The sequence below is a fragment of the Rhinatrema bivittatum genome, chromosome 3 (genome assembly GCF_901001135.1).
Source record: "Rhinatrema bivittatum chromosome 3, aRhiBiv1.1, whole genome shotgun sequence".
NCBI lineage: Eukaryota > Metazoa > Chordata > Amphibia > Gymnophiona > Rhinatrematidae > Rhinatrema > Rhinatrema bivittatum.
Window position 1 is genome coordinate 435,726,162 of NC_042617.1, and position 16,082 is coordinate 435,742,243.

Sequence of the window (16,082 nt, forward strand, 5' to 3'; positions counted from 1 at the left end):
TCACAATTCTATCAACAAATAAAAGGCACGGCGATGGGTGCCACTATGGCCCCAAGCCTTGCCTGTTTATATGTCGCTATGTTTGAGGAGACATTTATTTATTCATCTGTATGGTCACAGTTTTTTTCAGTTTGGTTGAGATATATCGACGACATATTCCTAGTCTGGTTAGGTACGGACATACAATTTTTTGTTTTCCTAGACTGGCTAAATAGTTGTGACAGTAATCTTCAATTTAATTTTGACATAGAAACTAACAGTATTCCATTTTTGGATATTTTAATTTCTGCTTCAAGAAATGGTTTTGAAACAACTATTTTCCGGAAACATACGGATAAGAATACCCTCTTACAGTATAAGAGCTGTCACCCACGCTTTCTTAAACAGAACATTCCTACGGGTCAATTCCTGAGGCTACGTCGCCTCTGCTCCTCGAAAGAGGAATATATGCTTCAAGATAAGCAGATGTTGATGCGGTTTACTTTGCGGGGGTACCCGCACAGAATTTTGAAACGCGCATATAAACGGGCCCTTTATGTCAATAGAGATCTTTTATTTTTACCGAGGAACTTGTCTGAAGATCATTCTATTAACTGCATTTTACCTTTTTCGGTACAGAGTAAGACCATTTCAGACTTGATACGTAAACATTGGTCAGCATTATCGCTAGACCGTTTCTTTCAAGCTACTTTACGTTTTACATATCGGAGGGGTAAGAACCTGAAAGACATGCTAGTCCATACAGTACAAAATCCTGTGACTTTTGACAGTGGGGGTGGCCACAAACCATGTGGTCACTGCACAGTGTGCCCTCTGACAATGACTATATCTGAGTTTATTCATCCTGTTACGTCTAAAGTTTTTTTCCTTCGGGGTACATCTGATTGCACAACGACTGGAGTTGTCTATGTAATCTATTGTCCATGTCAAAAATTATACATGGGTAAGATGAAACGGATGATAAAAACCCGCTTAATAGAACATAGATCCAATATTAAGAACCAAAGGGAAAATGAGCCATTGGTGGAACATTGGACTCAACAGCATCATGAAATAACTGATTTAAAATTCTTTGTTTTAGATGTTGTTCGTCCCCCGTTACGGGGCGGTAATTTCTCTGAACTTTTATTTAAAGGGAACAAAGATGGATCTATCTTCTTGACACAGTGACCCCTGGTGGCCTTAATAATGAATTAGAGTGGAGTTTCTTCACCTAGGTTTTTCACCTAACTTACCTGCCTTGGTCTGATTGGCTTTCCATTCTCGCGTTCTGATTGGTTGTTGATATTCACGCCAAAATGAGGTTTGGCATTTAAAATGCCAGCCCGCTGATATTGCATTTGCACTCCCTGTTAACCGGTCTGTTGAAACTATTGAAGGTATGTGGAATTTTTTGACTTTACCAACGTTTTATTTCGGCCTGTACCCTTCCTTTAGGATCCATGTTAAATGTCTAAATTTAATTTTCAGATTGTGTGATTATATGGTGTTGTCCCTCCCGACGCAGCCAGTGGGCGAAACACGGGGTCCGTGTCGGGGGACCCCTACCTGTGATTGGAATTATACATAAAAAATTACAGTGGAGTTGCCATATGAACTTTGCAAAAATAATAAACATTTGGATTCGACAAATTCTTCTGCACTTGTGGTTTTGGGTAATTGAAATCTCCCATTATTACTGCTCTGCCAAATTGGTTAGCTTCCCTGATTTCTCTTAGCATTTCATCATCTGTGTGACCATTTTGTCCAGGTGGACAGTAGTATACTCCTATCACTATACTCTTACCCAACACACATGGGATTCCTACCCATATTGATTCTACTGAGCATTTAGTCTCTTATATGTTCTTTATCCTGTTGGACTCTATACCCTCCTGGACATAAAGTGCCACACCCCCACCAAGTTGATCCTCCCTATCATTGCAATATAATTTGTACCCTGATATAGCACTGTCCTATTGGTTATCCTCCTTCCACCAGGTCTCTGTGATGCCAGTTATGTCAATTTCATCATTTACTATTATATACTCTAACTCTCCCATCTTACTTCTTAGACTTCTGGCATTGGAATACAGACATTTAAAAGTGTGTTTTTTGTTTGTATTAACAACCTGCTTTTTAGTTGATAGGGATAATTTGGAATCCTTTAGCTCAGGTGAATCTTTTCTTAAGGGCAGCTGGACTACTTTTGCTTTTATTGGAACCTCTCTATTGGGATTCCCTAACTCTCCTATTTCATTAGTATCCTTCGAAGATACCTTCCTCCGAACCATGCACTGTTGAGTGTCTGCTTTCCCCCTTGTTCTAGTTTAAAAGCTGCTCTACCTCCTTTTTAAAAGGTAGTGCCAGCAGCTTGGTTCCTCTGATTAAGGTGGAGCCCATCCTTTTGGAAAAGTCTCCCCCTTCCCCAAAAGTTTCCCCAGTTCCTTACAAAACTGTAGCCCTCTTCCCTGCACCATCGTCTCATCCACGCATTGAAACTCCGGAGCTCTGCCTGCCTATAGGGATCTGCACGTGGAACAGTAGGCATTTCAGAGAATGCCACCCTGGAGGTTCTGGATTTCGGCTTTCTACCTAAAATCCTAAATTTGGCTTCCAGAACCTCTCTCCAATGTACCATGACAGCCGCCTCCTCCCCAGCACTGTCTATAATCCTATCTAGGTGACATGTGAGGTCTGCCACCTTCACACCAGGCAGGCAAGTTACCAGGCAATCCTCATGTCCACCAGCCACCCAGCTATCTACATTTCTAATAATTGAATCACCAACTATGATGGCCGGCCTAAACCTGCCCTACTGGGTAGTAGCCCTGGGAGACTTGTCCTCAGTGCAAGAGGACAATACATCACCTAGAGAGCAGGTCCTTACTACAGGATCACTTCCTGCTACACCAGGGTGACATTCTCCAACTTGGAGACCTTTCTGATCCAAGGCAACACTGGGGCTGCCAGACTGGATTTGGGACTTGACTACTATGTCCCTGAAGGTCTCATCAATGTACCTCTCTGTCTGCTTCAGCTCCTTCAAGTCTGCCACTCTAGCCTCCAGAGCTCGGACTCGTTCCCTGAGAGCCAGGACAAACTCAAAGATCTGTTTAGTAAAACAATGTTTTCTTTAAAATTGAATTATATTTTTCTCTTTGGACTTCACATTATGTCTTCATATTTTTTCATACTTTTCTAACCTTTCCTTATATGGTAACTCTTCCATGCTGGTAGTTGACCTAATTCATTGCAGTTATTTTTTTAATTTTGTAATATTCTCTCTTGGTATAGGAAGATCGAAATGCCAGATGTAATCTCTCTAAGATCTGTCAGCCTGAAGAATGCATGTACTTCCTTCTGTGCAACCAGCTGTGGTTGACATTGCATTGATACTCATAATGTGTCATCAATAATGACCATACGATTCTTTTCACTACTACTAGTAGCATTTTGAATTAATAGATTTGACTTTATATGTAGAGCGAGTTGTAGTTTTCCATAGAAAAATGTCATGTAGATCTTTGCATCACAAATGTCCAGACTATACTCTAATTAGAGATATTAGAATGTTTTATTTTTCAGTTTGCTGTTAATTTCAAGCTATTTTGGTTCACGTAAGTTTATTTTACACTTTTTATGTTCTGCCTTTATCACAATCCTTGTGCTAGACAGATCATAAGCAGACTGGATACAGAAGGTATATAAAAAGGCCTAGATCTCACAGACTCCTGCAAGTGACATATATGTTATGTTGCAATCCTGTTTAGATGAAAGGTTGCAGAAAATCCAGATTATTATTATTATTGATGATATTGTTAATTATTATGACATTCCTTAGTTAAGTACTAGAACAAGCTATCTAGGGAGGTGCTGGAATCTCTATTATTAGGAGTTTTAAAGAGCAGGCTAGACATTCCCCAGGCATCGTTTAGCTAGAATGAATCCTGCTTGATGATGAGGGGATGGATAAGATGACCTTTTGAGAGGTTGTTTCCAAATGTCTTTCTAATATGCTTGTTGTTAGTGTAAAACCTGAATTGGTTAATGGTGAAGATTTGTGCTAGTATCAGTTCATTAATATAACATTTATACCTATTTCCATCACCACCTCCTTTTTAATATATCTTGTCACAAGGAATGCCGCAGTTTTCCTCAGAAGCAGCACTGCTCAGTGTTACTCAGTATTGAGCCAGCAGAAGACGTTCAGTGTGCATCAAGTCATCAGAAATACTTCGAGTTGTGACCCGTGGAGGGTGCTAGCAATGCATAAAATGTTCATGTAACAAGGGAGGCATACTATAAGCATAACTTTACACTTTATATTTCAATGTGTTTTTCCATAAAACTTCTTTCAATGGAGAGAAATTTTAATGAATATTTCATAGAATAGTAAAAAAAAAAATGTAATGCACATTTAAACTAGGAAACCCTTGGAATTCCTGTAGAAGTTGTGTATTTTTGGTTGAACTGATCTCGTAATCCTAAACTGTATCTTATGCTTGGCTTCACTTACTGCCTAATTGCACACACAGCTTTGACAAATGACATTCCTGCTTTCACTGGCTAGCTTTACTGACCTTGTCATTATTACTAATGACTAGATGTAGCTGCTTCAAGCAAAATAAGCAGCTGAGCATTTAGTTTATTACCTTGTCCACTTTTTTTTTTCCCACAGAGCAGCAAAAACTGGAGGGCAGCAGTTGATCTGTGTGGCCAACTTCTGACTGCCCATGGTCAAGGCTACGGAAAGAGCGGGCAACCTACCAGTCACACGACAGATTCTTTACAAGTATGTGCATCTGATTGTCGCTGTGTATTATAAATTCTGTGATGAAGCCTATGAATAGAAAAATGGCAAATAATACCAATAGGACTTTGTGTAAATCACCAGTTTTAGGAAAAATATGCCCTCAAATATGCAAATTTTTTGCATAACCCAAACAATTGTCGAAATAATATGAGAATATAAAACTGATGATGTGTAAATGCTGATTTATCAGAGTTATTTTGGCTCCATTCTGTTTATATGGTAATTAGTCTTAATAAAGCCGACTCCTAGTCCTAGCATTCTCTCTTTATGAAAAAGTCTTTGAAATCGCCATTTCTCCCTCTCCCTATGACTGCTTTAAATGAAGTATAGCAGTGGGGAGCGGGCTTCATGCTTACATGAAAGCAGACATTCTGACCCTGTTCGAGGACTTAGGGAGTCAGAATGAAAAATGTGCATAGAAGTTGATCACAGCATCAGAAAATTAAATAAAGTTCTGTTTTTGTATAACATATTCCAAAGAGATGCAAATATGAAATCAATACATTTTTCACATGGCTGTAAAAATATAAAATGTATAGGATAACACTCAGTATGTCAGGTGGGCAGAGAGGGTGAAGGAGATTGTATGTTTTGGTGTTGGGTGAGAGGGGAAGGGCAGATCCTTGGCTTGTGGCGGAGTCTTTGAGAGGATTTAGCCAGCTAGAACTGATTTTCAATATGTGTGTGCCTTATAATTAATATATTCAACTTGCTTCTAGGAAGCCATAAGAAATATGAAAAGTGTATTGAAAACAAAGCTAAAATGTATACTGTCAAATGAAAAAAGAACCATAATTTAAAAAAAAAAAAAAGCTTGCAAGGAAGGACAAGGCTGGAGTAACTGGCACGAAGCAACCATGGTTACAACCCTAACGGCAGCAATACAGCAGCATCAAGCTTCCAAGATGGCTGGGGTAATCTTCACAGAGCAACCATTAATTATAACCCTAACATCACTGAGCCTGTTTGGGACAGATAAAAGAGTAGTGGTAGGAACAGGGATAAGAGCTTGGGTAAAAAAAACAGTGGAGCTGGTGCTGGTTTAAATATGGGAATTTAAATGCTCCTCTTCTGAAAGTGATAGAGAACTAGAGAGGAAGGGCAAATTGGATGGGCCAATTGGGCCTTATCTGTCATCATTTTCTATGTTAGTATGTTAATCTCAGTTTAACAAAAGCAAGTAATAATGCATCTATTGTTTTCCTGCTCCACTCTTTTTCAGCTCTGGTTTGTGAGGCTAGCACTGCTGGTAAAGTTGGGCCTTTTCCAAAATGCTGAAATGGAATTTGAACCCTTTGGGAACCTGGATCAGCCTGATCTTTACTATGAGTATTACCTGCGTGTGTACCCTGGTCGCAGAGGTGAGCTGCTTCTTTTGGGTGGGGTCTCTCTGTTTTTCACCTTTGAAACTCTGGGAGCCGTAAGTTGCAAGGGCACAGTGGATCCAAAGCTCTGACATGCATAGTTGACTATTTAAATTTTGTGTTGAACAAGAACAAATTGTTTCCTTCATTTGCAAAAAAACAGGAGGAAAAGCTTAAGGCTAAGGTGGGATTCCTCTCATGATAGGAAGGGAAAAAGAGCTAAAACCCACAACTGAGTGGTCCTAGCCTCTTAAACTATAAAACAAGCCTCATACTAGTCTTGTCAATATACTGGAATTAAGCCTTTGTTTAAAAGATATTTTGGAAGTGCAGAAATAACTATTAAATAGAAAACAAGTGGGGAATCCTCCCTTCTACACGAATTGGACAATTATTTCCAGTCAATCCCGATTCTGCTGATAGATACATGTATTTTTTTCAGAAAACATAAAGGGGCTGATTTAGCCCCTGTTATATTTATTGTGCAGAGTGTACACCCACTGAAAACTTTGGTTTTGCATGGTGGGGCAGTGTGCCGGGAAATTGTGTATAACAGGAGTCTGACTCCCACTTTCAGCACTGTTTTCCACAGGTCATAATTGTATGGCACTTTTAAAAAGTCCAGAAAAGGTCATACAAATCATGATATATTTTGAGTAGCATAGACATTGATTACAAGAGCTTTCTGACTTTAAAATAGGGTGCACATTTAGTAGTAATAGTTTAAAATGAGGGTTTAGCTTTCTTAATGGCATGCATTTTGTTGCGTGCCCCGTCCGCGCTCGGCCCGCTCACCTTCCCAACTCCTCGGCAGGTCCCGGGTCGGCCTCTCCCACGGCTGCAGCTAGATCCTCGAAGCCTCGGCGTCCCGCGGCAGCAGTCGCCGGGCCTTCCTCAGCGCACCAGGCCTCACGACGGGGCTCGGCGTCCTCCGTGGCGCGGGCCCCGACCCTAGGCACACGCGCGGACCTCCCGGCCCCTTAAGGGCCCGGGGCGGGTCCAGGCTCCGTGGCGCGCCCTGATTGAGCACAGTATATCAGGAAGTTCCTGCCTGCACTTCCTTGCCTTGGCAATCGGGTCGACACCGTGTGTGTGTGTACTAGTTTGCCTCAGGGTCTCATCGCTTGTTCCAGTCTTGTTCCAGCATCTGTCTGTTCCAGCATCCTCCTGTTCCTGTCTTCCCTCAGGTAGTACCTCTTGGACTGACTCTCTGGTACTGAACTCTGCCTGCTCTTGACTACGCTGATCGCTGCCCGAATACTGACCTCTGCCTGTTCTTGACTACGCTGACCGCTGCCCGGATTCTGACCTTGCCTGCCTCCTTGACCTCGTCTGATCTCTGGAACCTGACCCCTGCTTTTGCTGACTACTCTCACACTGACCTTTGGAACTTGACCCCTATTATCACTGACTATGCTTCCTTGAGCGTGGCCCTGCTCCTAGCCTTGTCATCACAGATACTGTTCTGGCCTTCCATGATTCCACAAGTCTCCAGTCTTGACATCGACAGTGCACCCTTGATCCTGGTGGGCATACCTCTATACTTCCTATCCGGGAGACCCTGCGAGGGCCACCTAAGTCCAAGCGGCCCGGGTCCCCAAGGGCTCCACCCGGGGGGACCTTGGGCTTCCAGTGGTGAAGCTCCAGCTAGCCTCTGTCTCCTCCTGTGCTCAGCCTCCTGGTGGCAGGTGCTTCCTGGGCCCGACTAGGGAGCCGCTGCTCACTGCCTCAGGACAAGGGTCCACCTCTAGACGCAACACATTCAGGACCATAAAAAGTCATTTTTGTGCCTAGTTCTAAGTTTTAAAATGTGTCCCAGTCTCCATATGTCCTACCACTACTCACTGGTCTTATATTTATTTATTTATTTTATTTATTTGAACATTTTATATACCAACATTTGTTGGGAACATATCTGTTTACAAATAACAAAACGCAGCAAACAGGCTTTACGAGAACTATGAACTGAATAATGAGCAACTTAAGAACGAGCAATTTAGCAAAGTAAGAGGTGACAAATTGTCAAGAAAATAAAGGCATAAAATCAATAGATTCATCCCACCTGCCTGTTTGACCATCACCTGTCACGTTTTCTCACTACCACTCTACTTTGCTTGTGTTCTTACTTGAGTCTTCTGCACAGTACTGAAGTTTCTTTTTTTGTAGCTGCCAGCAATTTTGCAAGTCTTCCAGTTGCTTCTTGTAACAGATCTGCTCCCCATCTCTTCTCTGCCACAACTCAACAGGGTCATGTGCAACCACACTTTGGGCTCTTGTTTCTTTCTTTCGTGGTTGGAGCCTGCTCTGGTCTGTTCAGGTTCTTCCGTGTCTTGTTTCTCTTGTCCCTCCCCCCACAGTCCACCCAATCCATAACTCTCTCTGGAAAGCTGAAATTGGAGTCACTACACTGACCTGGTGCCAAGATTCTATTTTTGGGGTGGCCCTGTGTCACATAATACCTTAGCACTACCGCTAATGCCCACTCAGGGTTAACCCTTTAAGTATTTGGAGGGTCCTGCCAAGGATTACCCAAGCCGATCTGAAAGCAGCGACACAATGTGACAAGGTGATGGCTAAAGCCAGAGGAATGCTGGGCTGCATAGAAAGAGGAATAATCAGTAAGGAAAAGGCGGTGCTGATACCCTTGTACAGGCTTGTGGATGATAATGAAGAAAAGAGTGCATGGGGTGACCTACAAGGAGTGGCAATTAATACCCTTAACAGAAGACATGAAGGATTATTACCCTCAACCAATTAGCCTTGATGCTTTTTAACGTAGCTGCAACATCACCCTCTGCTTTGATGGCTGGGGGGGAGGGGTATTGGATTCTGACGACAGCCAATGCTGGGTCCCAACTTTTATGGTCTGGGTTACGAATATGAAGACATTTGGGAAAAAGCACAGGACTGCTTCTATGGCCATGTCCAAAAGCAAAGCACATTCAAGCAGTATTCTCTGAATTATCAAGAACGCTGCTGACCATGTAAAAATGTTATTAGTAGTAAATTATTATGGGTTAGACAGTTGCTTGGTTTTGATTGTAAATATTACTATCTTTAACATAAGGTATATGAGTAACCTGCATGGAACGGCAGTTACTACCTTAAGAAACTTGCTGGGCAGACTGTATGGACCATTTGGCCCTTTTCTGCTGTCAATACAATGTTAAGCTCATTTCAACCTATGCACATGCTCCTAAACTGGCAAGCTCCCATCTGCCCATTGGGTTCCTGCTTGCCTCTGAGCAAATATCCTACCCATATGCGTTCCCCTGGTGGTTTTTAAGGACATTGAAACCTGATACAACCCAAAGATAACACAGTTTCTAGAAATGCACCTATAGACTAAATTCAAAAAATGCTCATATCATCAGTCACAGAACAGAGCTAACAAACTAAAAAGTTTATTAACAGAAGGTAAGAGCAATGCCAAAAAAAAAGATTTAATTTGTAAAAAGCAACAGGTAATATAATAAGAATTCATACAGTTAATGCTAATTAAACAAGTTTTGCTTTTCTTAGCCAGTACCTGAGGAAGTTTAGGAGACATTGTCCTTAAAAGGAGGTGTAGAACTGGGAAAGGGTTTTAGCACAGATCTTGTTCGTCTGCATTCACAGCCAAGACTGAAATTTCTGGACTATGTCACTCTAGAGCTAGTACTATACAACCAATGAAAGTCCAATGCACTGGCATCTTGACCTTTAGTGATACAGAATGTTGCCACCATATGGAAGCTTTGAAAGTGGTTAATCTATTTAATCCTAGCTGCCAAAAACTGCAGAGCATAGCAAGAGCTTGCCTGTCACCTGCCTGTCAATTCAAGTATTGCAAAGGAAAGAAGGTCTTACTAGGGAAACAAAGTGGTCTCAGTGCAAAATAAGAAGTCTTAACTGTTACAAAAATTCACATTTCACCACACTCTGTAAATTACAGTGGGTGGCTTATGTAAATCTCCAGAGTCTAGAGACTTAGGCAGGCCCCCAGAAGCTTTGCAGTTTTAGATATTTGTAAATTAATTTTGAGCAAATTTCTGATTGTCTTTTTAAAATTCATTATTTATAATAATTTAAAAAATGTAACATAAGCACAAAAAGTTCTAAAGAAGTGTTGCGAGAACATAAGAACATGCCATACTGAGTCAGACCAAGGGTCCATCAAGCCCAGCATCCTGGCCAATCCAGGCCATTAGAACCTGGCAAGTACCCAAAAACTAAGTCTATTCCATGTTACTGTTGCTAGTAATAGCAGTGGCTATTTTCTAAGTCAACTTAATTAATAGCAGGTAATGGATTTCTCCTCCAAGAACTTATCCAATCCTTTTTTAAACACAGCTATACTAACTGCACTAACCACATCCTCTGGCAACAAATTCCAGAGTTTAATTGTGCATTGAGTGAAAAGGAACTTTCTACGATTAGTTTTAAATGTGCCACATGCTAACTTCATGGTGTGCCCCCTAGTCTTTCTATTATCTGAAAAACTAAATAACCGATTCACATCTACCCGTTCTAGACCTCTCATGATTTTAAACACCTCTATCATATCCCCCCTCAGCCGTCTCTTCTCCAAGCTAAAAAGTCCTAACCTCTTTAGTCTTTCCTCATAGGGGAGCTGTTCCATTCCCCTTATCATTTTGGTCGCCCTTCTCTGTATCTTCTCCATCGCAATTATATCTTTTTTGAGATGCGGCGACCAGAATTGTACACAGTATTCAAGATGCAGTCTGACCATGGAGCGATACAGAGGCATTATGACATTTTCCATTTTATTCACCATTCCCTTTCTAATAATTCCCAACATTCTGTTTGCTTTTTTGACTGCCGCAGCACACTAAACCAACGATTTCAATGTGTTATCTGCGATGACGCCTAGATCTCTTTCTTGGGTTGTAGCACCTAATATGGAACCTAACATTGTGTAACTATAGCATGGGTTATTTTTCCCCATATGCATCACCTTGCACTTATCCACATTAAATTTCATCTGCCATTTCGATGCCCAATTTTCCAGTCTCACAATCTTCCTGCAATTTATCACAATCTGCTTGTGATTTAACTACTCTGAACAATTTTGTATCATCTGCAAATTTGATTACCTCACTTGTCGTATTTCTTTCCAGATCATTTATAAATATATTGAAAAGTACGTGTCCCAATACAGATCCCTGAGGCACTCCACTGTCCACTCCCTTCCACTGAGAAAATTGTCCATTTAATCCTACTCTCTGTTTCCTGTCTTTTAGCCAGTTTGCAATCCACGAAAGGACATCGCCACCTATCCCGTGACTTTTTACTTTTCCTAGAAGCCTCTCATGGGGAACTTTGTCAAACGCCTTCTGAAAATCCAAGTATACTACATCTATCGGTTCACCTTTATCCACATGTTTATTAACTCCTTCAAAAAAGTGAAGCAGATTTGTGAGGCAAGACTTACCTTGGGTAAAGCCATGCTGACTTTGTTCCATTAAAGAATCCAATAGAAAAGCTAACTCACACATAAATAATCAAGCAATAAAATATATTATTAGGAAACTTTGCATATTAGTCCACAAAATGGGGGGAAGGATGCATTGTAAAGTAGAAAAGTCCACTAGTTGAGCAAGAACCTCCATTCCTGCTCCCCTTTCCTCCGGTCTTGTTTTCCTTCTCCCCTCCCCTTTGCCTTGTTTTCCCTTCTTGGAATCTCAGACATCCCATGTTGGGATTGTTGACTTTAGGGAGGCCTTCCCTTCAAAAAATGCAAAAATTGCCATTTGTTTCTGCAAGAAGTGGAGCTATTTAGAGCTGTGCTATGTCTGTTGCTTTACCTAGATTCTTAAACAGTGTACTATATGTAACTTAAACTTTCAAAACTCATGTAATCTATTATTTCAATTACACATACATTTATTTTCTACCATTTTCCTGTTTTTAAATCGCACTGTTTTCAACCATCCTTTTGCATTTAGCTTGTGTGTTTGTGAGTCCTTTCCCTGGTTCTTCTTTCTTTTCCTTCTGTCGGGGTGGGTGTTCTCCAATCCATGAGTGTCCAAACAGGTCTGGTTTTCAGCATAGCCAAACGATGCAAATCAGCCTGGTTCTTTGATCAAATGTATGTAAATATATTCCAGGAATATTCTACTATTACTGTAATCTCTGTAGCAGTACTAGTTGGACACAGCATGGTGAAAATTTCTGAAAGCCAGCCCTGTTTTTGTGGCATGGTAGGATTGGAGTTCACCCTCTCTATTCTTTACTGTCTCTTGCCTTTCTCCGCTCTCCTTCGTGTCACTTCTATATTGCTGCTCTCTATTGCCACTTGTTTATTTGTTTGCCTCACTCTGTACACCATTTCCTTCTTTCCCTCCACTGCTCTGTCTTCTCTCACTCTCTTCTCCCATGTATAGTGCCATCTCCTTATCATAGACTCGCTGCAGCAGTGCTCTTTCTTTCTCCACAGACACACACCAAGTCAAGAGACAGGATTTTGATTGATGTCAGTTTTATTTATGGATTTGTTCACCGTGAAAAATATATTACACTGTGGTTTTAGCCTTGTCATGGAGTAAATGCCAGTGATTTAGTACAAATTACTTAAAATTGTAATAAAACATAACCAATGATGCAGTGTAAAACATTAGACAGTATGACAAATAATACAAATTATAAATAGAGCAGGCAGGGGCATAACCTGGCATGTCAGGACCAGAGTGCTGTTTTCCAGGTACTCTGAGTACTGTTGGCAGTAGATCATTAACTGATAATAAGGCAGTTTACATTGAAACTTGTTCTTCTAGTGGTGTATAGATGTGTGCAAAATAGGTGACTTCCTTTAATACTGTTTTGGGGCCTACGTGTCAAAGACTGCATTGATCTTTTCCCAGTCATTCCCTCTGTGCATTGCCATCTCATGTAAATGTAGCTCAGACTTCCATTATACAGGCCAATATAGTACATTGTGCTCCCGCGGTGTGCACTGTTAACCCGCGTTTGGACGCGCGTTTTCGACGGCTAGCTTTACCCCTTATTCAGTAAGGGGTAATAGCACGTCGAAAATGCGCGTCCAACCCCTCCGAAACCAATAGCGCCCGTAACATGCAAATGCATGTTGATGGCCCTATTACTCATTCCCTCGTGATACAGTAAGTAAAATGTGCAGCCAAGCCGCACATTTTACTTTCAGAAATTAGCGCCTACCCAAAGGTAGGCGTTAATTTCTGCCAGCGCCGGGAAAGTGCACAGAAAAGCAGTAAAAACTGCTTTTCTGTACATCCTCTGACTTAATATCATGGCGATATTAAGTCAGAGGTCCCAAAAGTTAAAAATAATTAAAAATTTAAAAAAAAAAATTAAAATCGGCTCACGGGTTGAAAACCGGACGGTCAATTTTGCCGGCGTCCAGTTTACGAACCCGTGGCTGTCAGCGGGTTTGAGAACTGACACCGGCAAAATTGAGCGTCGGCTGTCAAACTCACTGACAGCCACCGCTCCTGTCCAAAAAGAGGCACTAGGAACGCGCTAGTGTCCCTGGCGCCTCTTTTTACCGCAGGCCCTAATTTGAATATTTTTTTTACTGAATCGTGCGCACAGGAGAGTGGTCTGTGCGTTCTCCCGCAACTTTTACTGTATCAGCCTGATAGTTAATAACTCATACCCCAACTGATCGTGACAAAACAGGATCTCTGGGGTAAAGTATGGCAACTCTTACCATGCTTGGTAAATGACACCCTATGAACCTCTGCAGCCCCATGTTTAAATATGGAACCAGGCATGGTAATGAAGGATAATGACCGGTTTCCTCATTCACCCCTATATACTAACCTGCAGCACAAGGTGCTGTAATGTTAAGTCAGAAAATTTGGAGTGTGGTACTAAATCGGTCATGCACATTCAGTTCAGGGGCGTCAGGACCACTTTTCCCTCTAACCTGGAGCCTCTGTTAGTGCTCTCGCTATAGCAGCCAAAGCAAAGAGAATAAGACAACACAGAAAGAGAAGGAAGTGGGGAAGAGAACGTGACAGGGTAATGGAGGCAAAAGGAGGAAAAATAGAAGGTAAAGATGAGTGCAAAAGAAAAAAACATGAGATGGGGTGAGGAAAAACTCTAGAACAACAAAAAAGATGGAAGGCCTGAGGAGGCCATGCAGACAGCACAGAGCCTGGTTTTCTAGGCCTTGCGATTGCAAACTGTGCCTTCAACCTGTTTCCATCCTAGGAGAGTTTTCAGCCTTTCCTACATGAAACACAGCTTATAGGAGCCAATGATGGATTTAGGAGTTTGTCACCCCAAGGCATAGCTGGTGCTGTTTGTTAGGTCAGACAACAGGGAACAGAGGGTCTAAGGAATTCCAAAAAGAATTCCAAAGCTTTGGAATTCGCTACCTCTCTTCCTGTCCAATCAAGAAAACTTAAAATCCTTCAAAAAAGACCTAAAATCCTGGCTACTCAGCCAATCTTTTAAGGACAGCACTCAATGACTTTTTAAGGACAGCACTCAACGACTTTAAAGTACATTTAAAGTTCAATAACATAGCCTGCTATCTTTCAATGTCCCCTAAGTCAATCTCCCCTATTTCATGATACAGATGCCCCCTTTCTACGATGTTCCCAGATATCTCTGTTCATCTATTCAGGGTATCTACACTGTGTTATCTTCTTTCATTCATTCTCCTAGTTATGTCATTTCTCATTATTGTTAATTTTTTAAATTTCAAACATCGTTCAATGTAACTTGTTGTTTTGTATGTAAACCGGAGTGAAGGCAACCCTGCTATACCTCGGTATATAAAAAAATGCTAAATAAATAAATAAATAAATAAGGTACAGCCCCATCATTTCTTGTACCAGCTCAGGGCTAGATGCTGTGGCAAAAATGTGAAAATCCTGAAGCACATTGACAGATATTTCCATTTTTTTATTTTGTATTATAAAAACCTTGCTTGTTCCTGTATAATTAATTTTCTTTCTGTTGGGTGAAGAAAAGGGATCTCAGATATCAATACAGGAAGGAGACCTCAAGAGTGAGAGGTCCAGGGATAGGGAGAAGAAGGGAGGAAACCCAAGAGTGGGGTGAAAAGAAAGTGAGAAGGCTGGGGATGGGAGGGGTATGTGTGTAAAGAAAAGAGGACTGAGGATGGGAAGACGAGAGATGTGGGAGGATGGGAGAGGGGAAGATTGAGGAAGAGGCTAGGAGATCAGTAATCTGGGAGGGAGGTTCAGTGATTTAGGAATGGAAGGAAGGAGCAGGAGGGGTTGTGGGTAGGTTCCAGGATCTAGGGAGAAGGAAGAATGAAGGGAGCTTCCAGGATCTGGAGAATAGAACTGGAGATGAAAAGAGAGGATCTGAATTGAGATAGAGTGTGACAGGGGAGGAGGTAGGTGTCTACTGTATTTGGGTCCTGATTCCCTTTGCATCCCCACTCTAACCTCTGGCACACATACATAAGCTGAGGCGAGAAGGGATTAGTGCCAGGTGTTTATGTATGTGTCAAAAAAACGACAAAGCCCAAAAAAGTCCTCTCTTAAACTTATCAGAATATCAGCAAACAGAAGACACTGTATCTTCTCTTATGTACACCGATGTCCGGTATTACCAATTGGGCTGCCCCATATGTTGGTGATAGCCTTATAAGTACTAATACCATTTTTAATTTCTTAATTAAATGCAAGGAAATGAAGTGCATTTAATTAAGAAATTCAAAATTAGTACTTATAAGGCTATCACCAACATATGGGGCAGCCCAATTAGTAATATCGGACATCGGTGTACATAAGAGAAGATACAGTGTCCCCTGTTTGTTGATATTCTGATAAGTTTAAGAGAGGACTTTTTTGGGCTTTGTAGTTTTTTGACACATACATAAACACCTGACACTAATCCCTTCTCGCCTCACAAGCACACTGCCACCCTCCCCTTTCACTTTCTCAGATACACGTGCCCCTCCC

The 16,082-nt window shown here is 41.4% G+C and overlaps 1 protein-coding gene across 2 annotated transcripts in view; it reads left to right on the forward strand.

Moving 5' to 3' along the window:
* TRAPPC12 (trafficking protein particle complex 12) overlaps nucleotides 1-16,082 on the forward strand; it is a 350,210-nt gene that overhangs the window by 134,004 nt on the left and 200,124 nt on the right. For both annotated transcript variants that reach the window (XM_029595791.1, XM_029595790.1), the window contains 2 exons: nucleotides 4,661-4,774; nucleotides 6,018-6,156. In XM_029595791.1, coding sequence (XP_029451651.1) covers nucleotides 4,661-4,774; nucleotides 6,018-6,156 — 253 coding nt within the window. The remainder of the gene's footprint in view (nucleotides 1-4,660; nucleotides 4,775-6,017; nucleotides 6,157-16,082) is intronic.